At 43.7% G+C, this 17,380-nt stretch overlaps 1 protein-coding gene and 1 pseudogene across 1 annotated transcript in view; both read right to left on the bottom strand.

Annotated features, from left to right (window-relative positions):
* The window catches only part of FUNDC2 (FUN14 domain containing 2), a 30,750-nt gene that overhangs the window by 6,040 nt on the left and 7,330 nt on the right, over positions 1-17,380 (bottom strand). Inside the window, exons 3-4 of the mRNA XM_064371557.1 lie at positions 5,936-6,011; positions 2,164-2,295 (exon numbers count right to left, since the gene is read on the bottom strand). Of these exons, the coding sequence (XP_064227627.1) occupies positions 2,164-2,295; positions 5,936-6,011 (208 nt within the window). The remainder of the gene's footprint in view (positions 1-2,163; positions 2,296-5,935; positions 6,012-17,380) is intronic.
* Positions 8,714-8,798, bottom strand: LOC135272858 (small nucleolar RNA U3; annotated as a pseudogene).

Below are 17,380 nucleotides of genomic sequence, written 5' to 3'. Positions count from 1 at the left end.
CCCAGAGAGGGGGTGGGGTCTGTCCTGGGAGGGGGTGGGGCCTGCCCAGAGAGGGGGTGGGTCCTGTCCTGGGAGGTGGTGGGTCCTGTCCTGGGAGGGGGTGGGGACTGTCCTGCGAGGGGGTGGGGCCTGTCCTGGAAATGGGCGGGGTCTGCCCTTATAGAGGGGTGGGGACTCTCTTGGGAAGGTGTGTGACCCCCATCCCCGTACCCAGGCAGACATTCCTCTGGGGCAGTCCCAGCCGACACCTCCATGGAGGTGAAGGCCAACCTCCCACATCCAACTAAACTGTTCTTACTGAAGTCATCTTGTTGGTAAATCGTGAGCTAAATCTTCATCCTGTTTCTCAAATCAGACCACAGGCTCTATGAGTAGGAAAACCAGCTACTACAACCCCAGGGCCTGCAACAGTGCCAGGCCAGGAACAGGAACACACATATGTGTGACAGGAACTCAATTCCAAATCATTTGGTTTAGTTTATAACAAACTCCCAGTGCGAGTCAATAGTTGGTTCTAATCAAATATTAACTTTATACTTCTTATAATGTACACTTCCAGTATTGTTTTAAAAGTTTTCGGCAAGGCGCTGTGGCTCACACCTGTAATCCCAGCACTTTGGGAGGCCGAGGTGGGAATACTGCTTGAGCCCAGAAGTTTGAGACCAGCCAGGACAACAACAGGGTCTCCCTGTCTCTACAAAAAATTTCAAACTTCACCAGGTATGCTGGTGCACACCCGTAGACCCAGCTGCTCTGAAGGCAGAGGTGGGAGGATCGTTTGGTTGAGGCTACAGGGAGCCATGACTGTGCCACTGTACTCCAGCGTGGGTGACAGAGTGAAACCCTCTCTTAAAAAACAAAAATTCTCACTCACTGTGGTGAGTCAGTGTGCCCAGCCGTGTATTGTGTTTATAAACATTTGAAAAATAAAATTTTCATGAAATAAAAAAGTATAACTTTCAGAAGTTTGAGATTGAGGAGCGACAGAAGGAAGAAAGGTCAGGAGAACCATCTGGGCTCTGGGCTCTTGCAGATAACCACGTTTGCCACCTTCCCAGTCTGGCATGAAGAGCCACTTACGACATGAGAAGCTGGAGGTGCGTACGGGGCATGTCTCCTCCCCGCAGTCAGTCTGTCTGTTTTCCCTGTGCGGCTAGAATTTCTCATCACTCCAGCTATCTTCCCGACACCGTAATTCTGGTTTATTTCTCCCCAGTTCACGGTACTCATTTCTTTGGGATATCTGACATATTTCTAAAGGTAATAATATCCTTTAAAAAGGATAATCTAACCTGGCTGTAATGAACAAGATTAGGGATTAGCAAACTACAGCCCGTGGGCCAAATGCAGTCTGAACCTGTTTTTAAATAAAGTTTTACTGTAACACAGCTACATCCACTTATTTGCATATAACCTACGGCTATTTTCATGATACACAGTGGAGCTGAATGCTTGTGACAAAGACCACATGGCCCACAAACTAAAAATATTTACCTGGCCCTTTACAGAAAAAGTTCACCAACCCCTGCACATTTCTACAAGCAGAGTATGAATATTTATACAGGGACAAAATGTGACTCAAAATGATCATACTGGCCATGTACTATGCTGCCCCACATTCCTAGAACGTGTCTTTTTTTTTTTTTTTTTTTTTTGAGACGGAGTTTCACTCTTGTTACCCAGGCTGGAGTGCAATGGCGCGATCTCGGCTCACCACAACCTCCGCCTCCTGGGTTCAGGCAATTCTCCTGCCTCAGCCTCCCGAGTAGCTGGGATTACAGGCACGCGCCACTGTGCCCAGCTAATTTTTTGTATTTTTAGTAGAGACGGGGTTTCACCGTATTGACCAGGATGGTCTGGATCTCTTGACCTCGTGATCCACCCGCCTCGGCCTCCCAAAGTGCTGGGATCACAGGGGTGAGCCACCGCGCCTGGCCCCAGAAGAACAGATTAAAGGGATAATCACTCCACAAATGTGCACAGTCAAGTACTGTGTGTATCACTCTGTACTCTCAACTGACAAAGGTCACCAAAGACTTTTAATTATCCAGCTTTTAAACATGCTATGAAGTTATGGTATTCCCAGTTAGCTCGTCACATTACTCTAAGTTCTCTGTAGTGTCTAAGCCGCGTCCATCACCGAGCTGCCGACACACGTCTCACCTCCTCGGCTCTGCTCCTGGCCTCCGCGGGTACCTGGCTGCTCTGACGGATCTTCAGCTGCTCTTTGGCTTTCTTCACGTCCTTCTCCACTCGCTGCCAGTCAACTTTGATGTACCCAGTATGGTTTGCAAGCTACAGTATCAACGATAACGACAAGAGGAAATGAGAAACAGATGTGGTATTTCTTTTCATCAGGATAAACTGGGAAGTAAGTTCTCAGAACCCTGTGACTTTCCACTTTTGGAGACAGCTGCCATTTGATTCTTTGTATCATGACGACATCTACTCAGCAGCCCCCCCATATGCAAAGCCACATGCCTGGCACTAGAATAACTACCAGCAATTCCTTTAATTTATTTATACTCTGACAACCCTTTTAAAAAGTTTTATGTAAGATGAAAATCAAGGTAGGGAGGTCAAGATGGAAGGTGAACAGATGGGGGTTACATCCAATACGAATGTTTCCAGAGAACGACTCTGGCGATGCGCCCATGAGGGTCAGTTTCCTGACAGTGTGAACGGTGCAAAGCTTTCGGGCGGTGAACACTGTTGCTTAACGGGAGAAAAGATGCCGGATATTCAGGAAGAAACCTAGCATCTGGCCCCACAGAGATTTCTCATGAATGGCTTCATATAAAGAGGTACTAAGAGAAGCACATCCAAACACACCTATTTCCCTTGATAAAAGCAGCTAAACTCTGAAACGCACTGTAAATCTGATTTAAGCACGTAGTTTTTCCTGATGGATTAGTATCCAAGGAATGAAGAGAATGACTATAGCCCACCAGTCAATGCCCTACCAACATCACCTCTCTACCAAATTTTTGCCAAGTTGTATCTACCTGGATATCTCAAAATATCTGAAACTGAACGTCTTCACCTTGCTGGAGTCTCCTGCACTGCTGCTCTTCCTCTAGTCCCTATTTTAGCTAATGGCACCACCAGTCACCCAACCAGACTAGAGAAAATACTTGTGATGTGTATTACAAACAAAACATTGATACTCAAAAAAGTAAAGTTCTTATAGACATCGGTAAGAAAAAAAATTCACTTTAAAACTGCGTAAAGGTAATTCACAGAGGAGGAAGAAGTTGAACTTCACAAGTAATCAAGGAGAGAGAAATTGAAATAATGACCTAGAATTTTTTTTATCAGATTGGAGAAAATTAAAGCACTGAAAATATCTGCTGTTGATAAGGATGTGGGGAAACAGACAGCCTTACACACGCTTACTAAGAGTCTTAACGGGTAGTCTTTTAAGAAAACAGTTTGGCAGTGTCTACCAATTACACATGCTGCCACACTGCCTCCAGAATGGCAGCCCTTGCCACAGTAGTTTTAGTTATGAGTCTATAACTAGAAATAACACAAGGGCCGGGCGCGGTGGCTCATGCCTGTAATCCCAGCACTCTGGGCGGCCGAGGCGGGCGGATCACGAGGTCAAGAGATCGAGACCATCCTGGTCAACATGGTGAAACCCCGTCTCTACTAAAAATACAAAAAATTAGCTGGGCACGGTGGCGCGTGCCTGCAATCCCAGCTACTCGGGAGGCTGAGGCAGGAGAATTGCCTGAACCCAGGAGGCAGAGGTTGCGGTGAGCCAAGATTGCACCATTGCACTCCAGCCTGGGTAACAAGAGCGAAACTCCGTCTCAAAAAAAAAGAAAATGCAACTACATTCATAAAGCCACGAAGGAAAAATGTCACTGTTCACAAGACGGCATGACTTTATAGACAAAACCCAAAAGAATCCCAGACAAGTCAGAAATTAGAGACTTTTTTAGTAAGGTGGCTGGCTGAAAAAGCGACATAAAATATCAACTGTATTTCAACACACTAGCCTGAATCAGAATGCGTAGTTTTAAAAATCGTATCATCCACAAGACCAACTAAAGATATAAGATATCCAGTAATAAAAATGAATCACAGATGTACAAGATCTCTATGGAAAAATAGTAAAAGTCTATTCAAAGGCATTAAACAAGACCTAAGTAATTGGAGAGAAAACCTATGTTCACAGGTAGATTACTCAATATCATAAGAGATATGTACATGGTTCCAATGCAATTCTGATAAAAATTTCAACAGGATTTTTTTAAATAACTGACAACTCTGGTCTAAAATGCAGGTGAACAGGCAGAAACACAAAAGTAGGTGCACCACTCCTGAAGGACAAGGTGGAGGAAACAGCTGCCCGGTGGAACGGAACACAGAAACCAGAGTCACAGCCACACAAACATGGATTTCCATATGTGAAAGACACAACGCTGTCAATGTTAGGGTGTTATTCACTAAACTCTGCTCAATTTTCAGAAAGTGGATCCCTGTATCAGACTATAACTCCTGATATAATGATCTGTCAACACCATGCTTGCCTCCTGCTCTCAGCCCTGTAGTGACATGTCTCAGCTGTGCAGCAAAGCAGTGCCCCTATACCCCCTGAATATTGGAGTCATCCAACACCAGAGTCTCATTTTGAGTGCCTTTCTGGAGACACTTGCAATACCAATTATTTCCGTCAGGGGCCCAGAAAGAAACAGAGGGCACGCTCAAATTAAGACACTTCAAGGCAATATGAAGATGTTTACGAAGTCTGCGCAGCACGTAAGGGAAACCACCGGGATAGAGCTGTCACTGCAGTTCTGCCTGAAGGATCGAGAGGAAGGAGAGGTGTGAAGAGCCAGCACCTAACAAGCCCACAGGGAGACAGCCAACAAAAGTCATGCTGCATGACTTCTGACTCTTGGGCCACGAAGGAGATGCCACTTACACCATCTTTCTGAAGCACTGTGCTTGGGAGTCCTGAAGGCACGGTGGTAAGAGGAAGCCTAGGCCGGCTCATGCCCAGGGATCACATGGAAGAGCACGGACACCACGGAGAGGGGGGAAATAAGACAGACACAGAGAGACAAAGACGCCTACCCCTGCCCTCTGATCATCTGGCCTGGAACCACATGACAGTCTGATCCAGAGGCACCTACCTTCACCCTCCCCAAACTCCTGTAACCATGAGACAGAATAAAGTGATCATTATGTGAAGCCATGAGGTTTGGGGGAATTTGTCACACAGCAATACCACACTCAACCCAGCTCCAGCCAGTTACCAGTTTCCCTGTTCAATACGTTTGATTTGCACCTGACCTATCTGCAGAACTCACTCCAATCACGGTGCTAATGCAGAACTTACCTTGCCAAAGTGAGGGATGCCAACTGTGGGAAGAGACAAAGGGCTGTGAATTCAGAGACTCTGCCATGATTCAGCAAGTTAGGGCTCCCACAGCAGGCAGCTCTACGCACCGCTGCACGGTACGATCACCTCAAGAGTTTTAAGCTTTCCGACGAAATCAGACTGTGGGTTGGGGGCGATTTATGTCGGCTCTTTTAAAAACTCGCAGGTGATTCCAATGTGGAGCCAAGTTTGAATACCAGGGCCGCAGAGCTAAGAAACGTGTGCCCAGCACAATCGCATGTTTTTTGTTTTTCAAGTCTAGCTCGTTACTCTCTCCGAGAGCAGCCTCACAGAACTGGCAGCCATGGGTCAGGAAGACAGCAGGGGACATCCGACTGCACTGCCCCTTAGCTCCCGCTTCTCATCAAATGCTCAATGCCCCTCTGTAAAAGCTAGCCGTATTAGACTATGAAACTAAATCATCCCAGCCTACTTGCAGTTTTGAAATCACATCTGCTTAATATTTCAGGTGGTCTTAAAAACACTTTTGAGGGAGCTATGATAACGAATTTCCAAACATCTGAGAGCATTTCGCATACACACCTGAAGGAGAAAAAAGCCACCTCCCACAGCCGTTGCAGCCAACTTTCCAACCTTCTGGAATATGAAACCCGTGCACCTAGAAAAGGAAAGCAACATCACACAAACTGAGGAGCCGTCAGACACACACAAACATGCATATCCTACTTAGCTTGAGATGATCCAGCTCCTTCCTACCCCCTACAGAAAGCCAGCCCCAAGAGGAGCAGTACATAAGGAAGTCAAATCTTGGCTCTACTAATTTTGTGGTCTTGAGCAAGTCCCTTAAAACTCAGGTGATATTTTTAAAAGACGACTGGCTACATTGTGGAAAACAGATTAAAGGGAAGGATGAAGGCAGAGACTCCAGTTAAGAGGGTGAACTAGGAATCCAGAGGAGAACTGAATGCTAAGGGGCCAAGGTCGAGATGGCGAGAAGGGAGCAGACCTAACTGTTTGTGAAGCAAAAAAATAAAACACGCATGAGTTTGAGGACAGGATGGCTGCAAGGGATAAGGCACAGGATTCTGTCCTCAATGTGGCTTTTTTTTTTCTTTTTTTTGAGACGGAGTTTCGCTCTCGTTACCCAGGCTGGAGCGCAATGGCGCGATCTCGGCTCACCGCAACCTCCGCCTCCTGGGTTCAGGCAATTCTCCCGCCTCAGCCTCCCGAGTAGCTGGGACTACAGGCACACACCACCGTGCCCAGCTAATTTTTTGTATTTTTAGTAGAGACGGGGTTTCACCATGTTGACCGGGATGGTCTCGATCTCTTGACCTCGTGATCCACCCGTCTCGGCCTCCCAAAGTGCTGGGATGACAGGCGTGAGCCACCGCGCCCGGCCAATGTGGCATTTTTTGCAATACAAAAACAAGGAAGAGAAACATAGGAAAAGGTGGGGGAAGGGAGGGGAGGAGATATCATTTTGAATATGTTGAATGCAAAATGTCCATATGATATGAGTGGCTACATCGCGTAGCCAGTTTAATATAAGTATGTGTTTATTTTTTTTTATTTCTTATTTTTTTTTAAATTGCATTTTAGGTTTTGGGGTACATGTGAAGAACATGCAAGGTTGTTGCATAGGTGCATACGTGGCAGTGTGATTTGCTGCCTTCCTCCCCTTCACCTATATCTGGCATTTCTCCCCATGCTATCTCTCCCCAACTCCCCACCCCCCGCTGTCCCTCCCCCTTTTCCCCCCAACAGACCCCAGTGTGTGATGCTCCCCTCCCCGTGTCCATGTGTTCTCATTGTTCAACACCCGTCTATCAGTGAGAACATGCGGTGTTTCATTTTCTATTCTTGTGTCAGTTTGCTGAGAATGATGGTTTCCAGGTTCATCCATGTCCCTACAAAGGACACAAACTCATCGTTTTTGATGGCTGCATAATATTCCATGGTGTATACGTGCCACATTTTTCCTGTCCAGTCTATCATCGATGGGCATTTGGGTTGGTTCCAGGTCTTTGCTATTGTAAACTGTGCTGCAATGAACATTTGTGTGCGTGTGTCCTTATAGTAGCACGATTTATAATCCTTTGGATATATACCCAGTAATGGGATTGCTGGGTCAAATGGAATTTTATTTCTAGGTCCTTGAGGAATCTCCACACTGTCTTCCACAATGGTTGAACGAATTTACACTCCCACCAACAGTGTAAAACTGTTCCTATTTCTCCACATCCTCTCCAGCATCTGTTGTCTCCAGATTTTTTAATGGTCACCGTTCTAACTGGCGTGAGATGGTATCTCAGTGTAGTTTTGATTTGCATTTCTCTAATGACCAGTGATGATAAGCATTTGTTTGTTGGCCTCGTGTATGTCTTCTTTTGTAAAGTATCTGTTCATATCCCTCGTCCACTTTTTAATGGACTTGTTTGTTTTTTTTCTTGTAAATCTGTTTTAGTTCGTTGTAAATTCTGGATATCAGCCCTTTGTCAGATGGGTAGACTGCAAAAATTTTTCCCATTCTGTTGGTTGCCGATTCACTCTAATGACTGTTTCTTTTGCCGTGCAGAAGCTGTGGAGTTTGATTAGGTCCCATTTGTCTGTTTTGGCTTTTGTTGCCAATGCTTTTGGTGTTTTGGTCATGAAGTCCTTGCCTATGCCTATGTCCTGAATGGTTTTACCTAGATTTTCTTCTAGGGTTTTTATGGTGTCAGGTCTTATGTTTAAGTCTTTAATCCATCTGGAGTCAATTTTAGTGTAAGGTGTCAGGGAGGGGTCGAGTTTCTGCCTTCTGCATATGGCTAGCCAGTTTTCCCAACACCACTTATTGAACAGGGAATCCTTTCCCCATTGCTTGTTTTTTTCAGGTTTGTCAAAGATCGGGTGGTTGTAGATATGTTGTGTCGCCTCCGAGGCCTCTGTTCTGTTCCACTGGTCTATATCTCTGTTTTGGTACCAGTACCATGCTGTTTTGATTACTGTAGCCTTGTAGTAGAGTTTGATGTCCGGTAGTGTGATGCCTCCCGCTTTGTTCTTTTTGCTTAGAATTGACTTGGCTATGCAGGCTCTCTTTTGGTTCCATATGAAGTTTAAGGTGTTTTTTTTCCAGTTCTGTGAAGAAGGTCATTGGTAGCTTGATGGGGATAGCGCTGAATCTGTCAATTACTTTGGGCAGTACGGCCATTTTCACGATATTGATTCTTCCTATCCATGAGCATGGAATGTTTCTCCATCTGTTTGTGTCCTCTCTTATTTCGCTGAGCAGTGGTTTGTAGTTCTCCTTGAAGAGGTCCTTTATGTTCCTTGTTAGTTGTATTCCTAGGTGTTTTATTCTCTTTGTAGCAATTGTGAACGGCAGTTTGTTCCGGTGCTCTACACGTTCAGCGAAACTTCTCTAGTAACGAACTATAGAAATGATCCCTCAAAGTATAGTCTTTATTATTTTCTATCTTCCTGCCCCCACCCGGCACTGAATGTAAGCTTTATGGGGCAGAGATTTTGTTGTGTTAATTGCTGAATGCATATTAGCTGTAACCATTAACCACTGTTGAAAAAATCCTCTCTAAACTCCAATTCTCCAGCCGCCTTCCCTTTTCTCTGCTCTCCTTTACAGTAAAATTACTTTGAGGCCATCTCTCTTTTTTTTTTTTTTTTTGCACCCGCCCGCACCCCACCCCCAAGGCTTTTGTACCTTGACTTCAATGAAACCACTCTTACCGAAGTTACCACTGATCTTGACCTCGGCAAATGCTAGTGTTTGCTTCCCAGCCTCAATGTCATCTGACCTACGGCAGCTTTTGACACAGTTGATTACTCTGTCCTTTTTTAAAAAATGAAATTTTATTGTGTATGTTTGAGATGTACAACATGATGTTATGGGATACATAGAGACAAGTAGAATGGCGACCATAATGAAGCAGATTAATGTATCTATCACCTCACATAGTTACTTTCCTCCTCTCACTCCCCTCCTATCCCTGGTAACCAGTTTTATATTTTTATATTTATTATATTATACCGCTGCATATTTGGCTTTTTCCCCCACATACGCGATCATGCAGTATTTTGTCTTTCTGTGTCCTTAGCATAATGACCTCCAGGTCCATCTATGCTATGGCGAGTGGCACAATCTCCTTTTTTAAGGCTAAATAGTATCCCATTGTATATACATTTTCTCTATCCATTCATCCATTTATGGACAGTTAGGATGTTGCCATATCTTGACTACTGTCAATTAATGCTGGCCGGGCGCGGTGGCTCAAGCCTGTAATCCCAGCACTTTGGGAGGCCGAGGCGGGTGGATCACGAGGTCAAGAGATCGAGACCATCCTGGTCAACATTGTGAAACCCCGTCTCTACTAATACAAAAAAAAAAAATTAGCTGGGCATGGTGGCGCGTGCCTGTAATCCCAGCTACTCAGGAAGCTGAGGCAGGAGAATTGCCTGAACCCAGGAGGCGGAGGTTGCGGTGAGCCGAGATCGCGCCATTGCGCTCCAGCCTGGGTAACGAGAGCGAAACTCCGTCTCCAAAAAAAAAAAAAAAAAATTAATGCTGCACTGAACACGAGAGGACAGATACCGTTATGAGGCGGTGATTTCATTTTCTTTGGGTATACACTCAGGAGAGGAATTGCTAGGTCGCATGGTAGTTCTAATTTTGATTTCTTTAGGAACCTCCACACGGTTTTCCATAATGGTTGTACCAATCTACATGCCCACCAATAGTGTACTAGGGTTCCTTTTTCTCCATACCCTTATTATCAACAATTATCTCTTGTCTTTTTGATAACAGCCATTCTAACAGGTGCAAGGTGATATCTCGTTGTGGTTTTAATTTGCATTTCTCTGATGACTGGTGATGCTGAGAATCTTTTCATACACCTGTTGGCCATTTCTATGCCTTCTTTGGGGAAATGTCTGTTCAGCTCTTTTGCCCATTTTTAAAATCAGATTGTTTTTCTACTATTGTACTTTCTCCTTCTTGACATCTTTTTGCTCTGGAATACCAGATGGTTGGCTTTCCTCAAATAGCACTGGCCATTCCTTATCAGACAATTTTACTGAGTCCTCCTCTTTCTGACTTCTAAATGTTAGGTTGTTCCGAGGCTAAGTCCTAGAACTCCTTTGCTCTGTGTATTCACTTTCTACCTGCTGGGTCTATACCATGATTGCTGATGTAGATTACTGTTATCCGGACTCCTTACCTCCACTTTCGCTCCCTAGAATCTATTCTCTTTTTTTTTTTTTTTTTTTTGAGATGGAGTTTCGCTCTTGCTACACAGGGTGGAGTGCAATGGCACGATCTCGGATCACCGCAACCTCCGCCTCCTGGGTTCAGGCAATTCTCCTGCCTCAGCCTCTTGAGTAGCTGGGATTACAGGCATGCCCCACTGTGCCCAGCTAATTTTTTTTTTTGTATTTTTCATAGAGACGGGGTTTCACCATGTTGACCAGGATGGTCTCGATCTCTTGACCTCGTGATCCACCGCCTCGGCCTCCCAAAGTGCTGGGATTACAGGCGTGAGCCACCGCGCCAGGCCTGAACTTGAAATTTTTTTTTTTTTTGAGATGGAGTTTCGCTCTTGTTACCGAGGCTGGAGTGCAATGGCGCGATCTCGGCTCACTGCAACCTCCGCCTCCTGGGTTCAGGCAATTCTGCTGCCTCAGCCTCCTGAGTAGCTGGGATTACAGGCACGCACCACCACGCCCAGCTAATTTTTTGTAATTTTAGTAGAGACGGGGTTTCACCATGTTGACCAGGATGGTCTCGATCTCCTGACCTCGTGATCCACCCGCCTCGGCCTCCCAAAGTGCTGGGATTACAGGCGTGAGCCTCCGCGCCCGGCCTGAACTTGAAATTTTTTTTTTTTTTTGAGACAGAGTTTTGCTCTTGTTACCCAGGCTGGAGTGCAATGGCACGATCTCGGCTCACCGCAACCTCCGCCTCCTGGGTTCAGGCAATTCTCCTGCCTCAGCCTCCCGAGTAGCTGGGATTACAGGCACGCACCACCACGCCCAGCTAATTTTTTGTTATTTTAGTAGAGACGGGGTTTCACCATGTTGACCAGGATGGTCTCGATCTCCTGACCTCGTGATCCACCCACCTCGGATCTATTCTCAATACAGCACCCCATTCAGTCCTAAAACAGGAGCCAACAAACCATAGCCTGTGAGCCAAATCCTGCCAGATGTCTCTTTTTGTAACAGAGTTTATGTGATCAACGCAAGTTGCAACAGAGATTGTGTGATCCATAAGACATACAATATTTACCATATGGGCTCTTTACAAAAAACTTTACTGACTCCTGCTCTAAAATGTAAGATCAAGGTACACTTCTGTTCATAACCTTCCAGTACCTTCCCTCCTCACTAAGACAGAAAGTTAACATCATGTCTCCTATTACCTGGCCACCCCCATTGTCCACTGTTCTCCTCTTATCACATTTCAGCTCAGTAAGAGAAAGAACTAGAAATACGACTATGCACGTAGGACCTCATAAGACTTTAAATCTTTTTTAAACAAAAGTTAGATGTCAGGTTGTGTATTTCTGAAGGGACTCTGAAATTGGAAGGTTGGTAGGACCAGTAAATAAATGATAAGGATCCACTTTAAGAGGGCTCCACTGTTCAGACTTACTACAGTATCATCAGAGTTACTGATAAACATTTAGAGTGGTCACAGATTTTTGCTATCGCAAAAATTGTTACACTGTTTATAACTGGCTTTTTCTCTTTAAAAAAAAAAAACAACGAATTTTTAATAAAGTCTAATAAAGCAAGACCCAAAAAGATGAAGCACTTTTTTTTTTTTTTTGAGACGGAGTTTCGCTCTTGTTACCCAGGCTGAAGTGCAATGGCACGATCTCGGCTCACCAGAACCTCTGCCTCCTGGGTTCAGGCAATTGTCCTGCCTCAGCCTCCTGAGTAGCTGGGATTACAGGCACGCGCCACCGTGCCCAGCTAATTTTTTGTGTTAGTAGAGACGGGGTTTCACCATGTTGATCAGGATGGTCTCGATCTCTTGACCTTGTGATCCACCCGCCTCGGCCTCCCAAAGTGCTGGGATTACAGGCTTGAGGCACCACGCCCGGCCAGATGAAGCACTTTCTAAGTGACTACATCCAAGAACAAGAATCAAGCATATTTATAAGAATAAAAAATATCTAGTACCCAATAAGGTAAAATTCATACTATCTGCCATCTAATTAAAAACTACCAGGCATGCAAAGCAGAAAAATATGAACCATAATGATAAAAAAAATCAATGAAAAGAAACCCAGCAATGGCACCGATGACAAAATTAGTAGACAAAAGCATTAAAGTTACTATAATTATACTCTATATGTTCAAGAAGCCAGAGAAAGAGCCAAGGAAGCTCTTTTAAAAACATGCCAATCTTGGGCGGGTACAGTGGCTCATGCCTGTAATCCTAGCACTTTAGGAGGCCAAGGCAAGAGGATCACTTGAGCCCAGGAGTTTAAGATCAGCTTGGACAACATACTGAGACCTCCTTTCTCTAAAAAAAAAAAAAAAAAAAATTATTTTTAAATTAGCCAGGCATGGTGACATGCACGTGCAGGTCCAGTATTCAGGGGGCTGAGGTGGGAGGGTCTCTTGAGTCCCGTAGGCAGAGACTGCAGTGAGCTGTGACTGGGCCACTGCACTCCAGCCTAGGCAACAGAGCAAGAAAGTTTCAAAAAAAAGATGCAAATCAAACTTCTAGAAATAAAAACTGCAATGTCTGAGATGAAAAATATAGCAGTTTAGACACTGCCGAAGATTAGAGAACTTCATGAAATAGCAATAAAAACTATCAAAAATGAAATAGAAAAAAGACAAAAAAGTGGAAGTGGTTATGATACTGAACTATAGTTATATAAGATGTTACCATGGTGGGGGAGGAATTGGGGAATGGGTATAAGACCTCTGTGGATTATTTCTAACGGCACGTGAATCTATTAGTATCTCAAAATAAAGTTTTGTTTTTTTTTGTTGTTTTTTTTTTGAGACGGAGTTTCACTCTTGTTACCCAGGCTGGACTGCAATGCTGCGATCTCGGCTCACCGCAACCTCCGCCTCCTGGGTTCACGTAGTTCTCCTGCCTCAGCCTCCCGAGTAGCTGGGATTACAGGCACGCGCCACCATGCCCAGCTAATTTTTTGTATTTTTAGTAGAGACGGGGTTTCACCATGTTGACCGGGATGGTCTCGATCTCTTGACCTCGTGATCCAACCGCCTCGGCCTCCCAAAGTGCTGGGATTACAGGAGTGAGCCACTGCGCCCGGCTCAAAATAAAGTTTTTAAAAAGTAAACAGTATTGATGAACTGTGGAAAAACTTCACACATAATTGTACAACTACAATTATATGTAACTGGCATCACTGAAGGAGGACAGAAAAAAATATTTGACGGACAGAAAAAAATTCCACACTTCATGAAAACAATAAATCCACAGATCCAAAAAGCTCAATGAAATCTAAGCAAAATAAACAAAAGGCTGGGCACGGTGGCTCACGCCTGTAACCCAGGTCAGGAGTTTGAGACCAGCCTGGCCAATGCGGTGAAACCCCATCTCTACTAAAGACACAAAAATTAGCTGGGTGCAGTGGCACACGCCTGTAATCGCAGCTACTCAGGAGGTTGAGGCATGAGAATCACTTGAACCCATGAGGTGGAGATTGCAGTGAGCTAAGATCATGCCACTGCACTCCAGCCTGGCCAACAGAGTGAGAATCTGTCTCAAAAAAAAAAAAAAAAGAAGAAAAAGAAGAAAAAAGAAAACAAAGAAAAAAACCTATAGCAAGTATAACCCAATCAAACTCCTTAAAACAAATGGTAGGAGGAAACCTTAAAACGAGCTGAAGGGGGAAAAAAGAGGTGTTATGTACAGAGGAATAAAGTTTGGAGAGAGTACATTTCTCACACAAAATAATACAGAGCTAAAGACAATGAAACAGCATCTTTAACGTACTGGAAAAGAACAGCAACATCGCCAGTCTAGGATTCTAAACTAAGTGCTCCTTCAAAAACAAAGATGAGATAAAGACCTTTTTCACAGATACAAAAACTGAAGGAAAAAACCATCCCCAGTAGACAAGCAATACAAGAATTGTTAAAGGAAGTCTTTCAGGCAGAGGAAAATGATATCAGATGGAAATCTGGATCCATACAAAAGCAAGAAGAGCACAAGAAATGGAAACTATGCAGAGAAATGGGAAAGGCTTCTTTCTTCTTATTAAAAACTATAAAAATTCAACGAATTTATAATACATGTAAAAGTAAAATTTATGGCAATGAAAACAAAGTGGGGAGGGGAAAAATGGCAGCAAACCGCTATACAATATTTGAAGCAGTAGATTTCTTTTTTTTTCTTTTGAGACGGAGTTTCGCTCTTGTTACCCAGGCTGGAGTGCAATGGCGCAATCTCGGCTCACCGCAACCTCCGCCTCCTGGGTTCAGGCAATTCTCCTGCCTCAGCCTCCTGAGTAGCTGGGATTACAGGCACGCGCCACCGTGCCCAGCTAATTTTTTGTATTTTTAGTACAGACGGGGTTTCACCATGTTGACCAGGATGGTCTCGATCTCTTGACCTCGTGATCCACCCACCTCAGCCTCCCAAAGTGCTGGGGTTACAGGCCTGAGCCACTATACACAGCCTACAATTTTTACTAGTCAATTAAAAGAATTTTTTAAATAAACTTAAATGTAAATAGTCTAAGCACCCTAATTTAAAAGAAGAGACTGTCAAAATGGATTCTAAAACATTAACAACCACCTATATGGTGCCTACAAGAAACCCACTTTACATGTAAAGACTCAGCCGGCTGTGGTGGCTCACGCCTGTAATCCCAGTACTTTGGGAGGCAGAGGCAGGCGGATCATTTGAGGTCAGGAGTTCAAGACCAGCCTGGACAATATGGCAAATCTGATCTCTACTAAAAATACGAAAATTAGCCTGGTGTGATAGCTCATGCCTGTAGTCCCAGCTACTTGGGAGGCTGAGGCGGGAGAATCCCTTGAACCCGGGAGGTGGAGGCTGCAGTAAGCTGAGATCACACCACTGCACTCCAGCCTGGGTGAGAGAGCAAGACTCTGTCTCAAAAATAAATAAATAAATAAAATAAATGTAAAGACTACACAATATCCTACTCCATGTGCCTCGTCCCTTGGCTGAATTAATCTGTACCATTTTACCATGTTTAAAAAAAAAAAACAAACCATAACCCTGAGCAGAACAGCTCTGAGTTCTGTGAATTCTCCTAAAGAATTATCAAACATAGCCGGGCGCGGTGGCTCACGCCTGTAATCCCAGCACTTTGGAAGGCTGAGACAGGTGGATCACGAGGTCAAGAGATCGAGACCATCCCGGTCAACATGGTGAAACACCGTCTCTACTAAAAATACAAAAAAGTAAGCTGGGCACGGTGGCAACGTGCCTGTAATCCCAGCTACTCGGGAGGCTGAGGCGGGAGAATTGCCTGAACCCAGGAGGCGGAGATTGCGGTGAGCCGAGATCGCGCCATTGCACTCCAGACTGGGTAACAAGAGCGAAACTCCGTCTCAAAAAAAAAAAAAAGAACTCTCACAATTCTGTAATTAAAGAAAACCAACAACCCAATTAAAATATGTGGAAAAGATCTGAACAGATAAGTCACCAAAGACATACAAATGGCAAAAAATAAGCCCATGAAAATGCTCAACATCATTATAGTCATTAGAGAAATGCAAATTCAAACCACAATGAGATACAACTTCATACCCACTAAGATGGTTGTAATCAGAAACACAATACCACGTGTTAGTGAGGATGCAGAGGAAGTGGAACCCTCACACATTGCTGGTGGAGATGTATGACGGCACACACACTTAAAAAACTGGCAGGTACTTGCAAATTTAAAACATTCACTTACTATGTAACTCGGCGATACTATTCCTAGGTATTTACCCAAAAGAAATGAAAGCATATGTTCATACAAAGACTTGTACACAAATGTTTTATTTCTGATACAGTATTATTTGTATATAATTTGATATATTTGATATAATTTGATTATAATTTGTATATTATTTGATAGCAGTTTTATTTGTGATAGCCAAACAGAGGAAAAAATATCCAAACTCAAATGTCCATCAAAGGTGGATGGAGAAACAAGATTTTGGTGCTAACAATGTGTTACTACTCAGCAATAAAAAGGGATGAACTACTAATATACAGAAAAGCACAGCTGATATCCAAATTATTACAGTAAAGGCTGACGCAGGAGAATTGCTTGAACCTGGGAGGTGGAGGTTGCAGTGAGTCAAGATCGCGCCATTGCACTCCAGTCTCAGCAACAGAGCAAAGCTCCATCTCAAAACAAAAAAATATATTATTAGGGTTAATAAAAGAAGCCAGCCAAAAAAAGAATACTTAGTATGCAATTCCATTTCCAAAAAGGAATCTAGAAAGCACAAAATAATCTATAGTAATAGAAAGAGGTACAAAGCAGCTTTTGAAGTGATAGATAGGTTAATGATCTTGACTGTGGTGATGGTTTTGTGGGCGTGTACATATGTAAAAACATCTCAAATTGTATATTTAAATATATGCAACTCATACCGATTTATTAAGCTTAAAAAATAAGAGATAAAGAAAACAGCCAAGATGTTCCTAAAGTTAAGATAGCAGACACACACATATGCATGCACCACATACTCACATAAAACAGTGGGGAAAGGGATAGCTTTTGCAATAAATTAAGTTGGGACAAACGGGTATTCCACATGGGGAAAAAAAGAAGGAATCTTCCACACACTGAGCACAAAAAGCACTAACCATTAAGATTCATAAAATTGACTACATTAAAAATAAGATTTTCAGTTCATCCAAAGATACCATAAAACGAAAAGATAACCACAGAAGGAGTGAAAATATCTGTAATACATACAACCAAGGACTGAGAATATTCAGAATATATAAAGAACTCTTACAGCTTAACAAGGGAAAGAATGACAACTTCAGAGGAAAAAGACTACAGT

This window comes from Aotus nancymaae, unplaced genomic scaffold (genome assembly GCF_030222135.1).
Source record: "Aotus nancymaae isolate 86718 unplaced genomic scaffold, 86718_ANA_hifiasm-v0.15.2.pri h1tg000138l, whole genome shotgun sequence".
NCBI lineage: Eukaryota > Metazoa > Chordata > Mammalia > Primates > Aotidae > Aotus > Aotus nancymaae.
The sequence above is the reverse complement of the archived record's forward strand: the minus strand, read 5'-3'. Positions and strand labels throughout refer to the sequence as shown.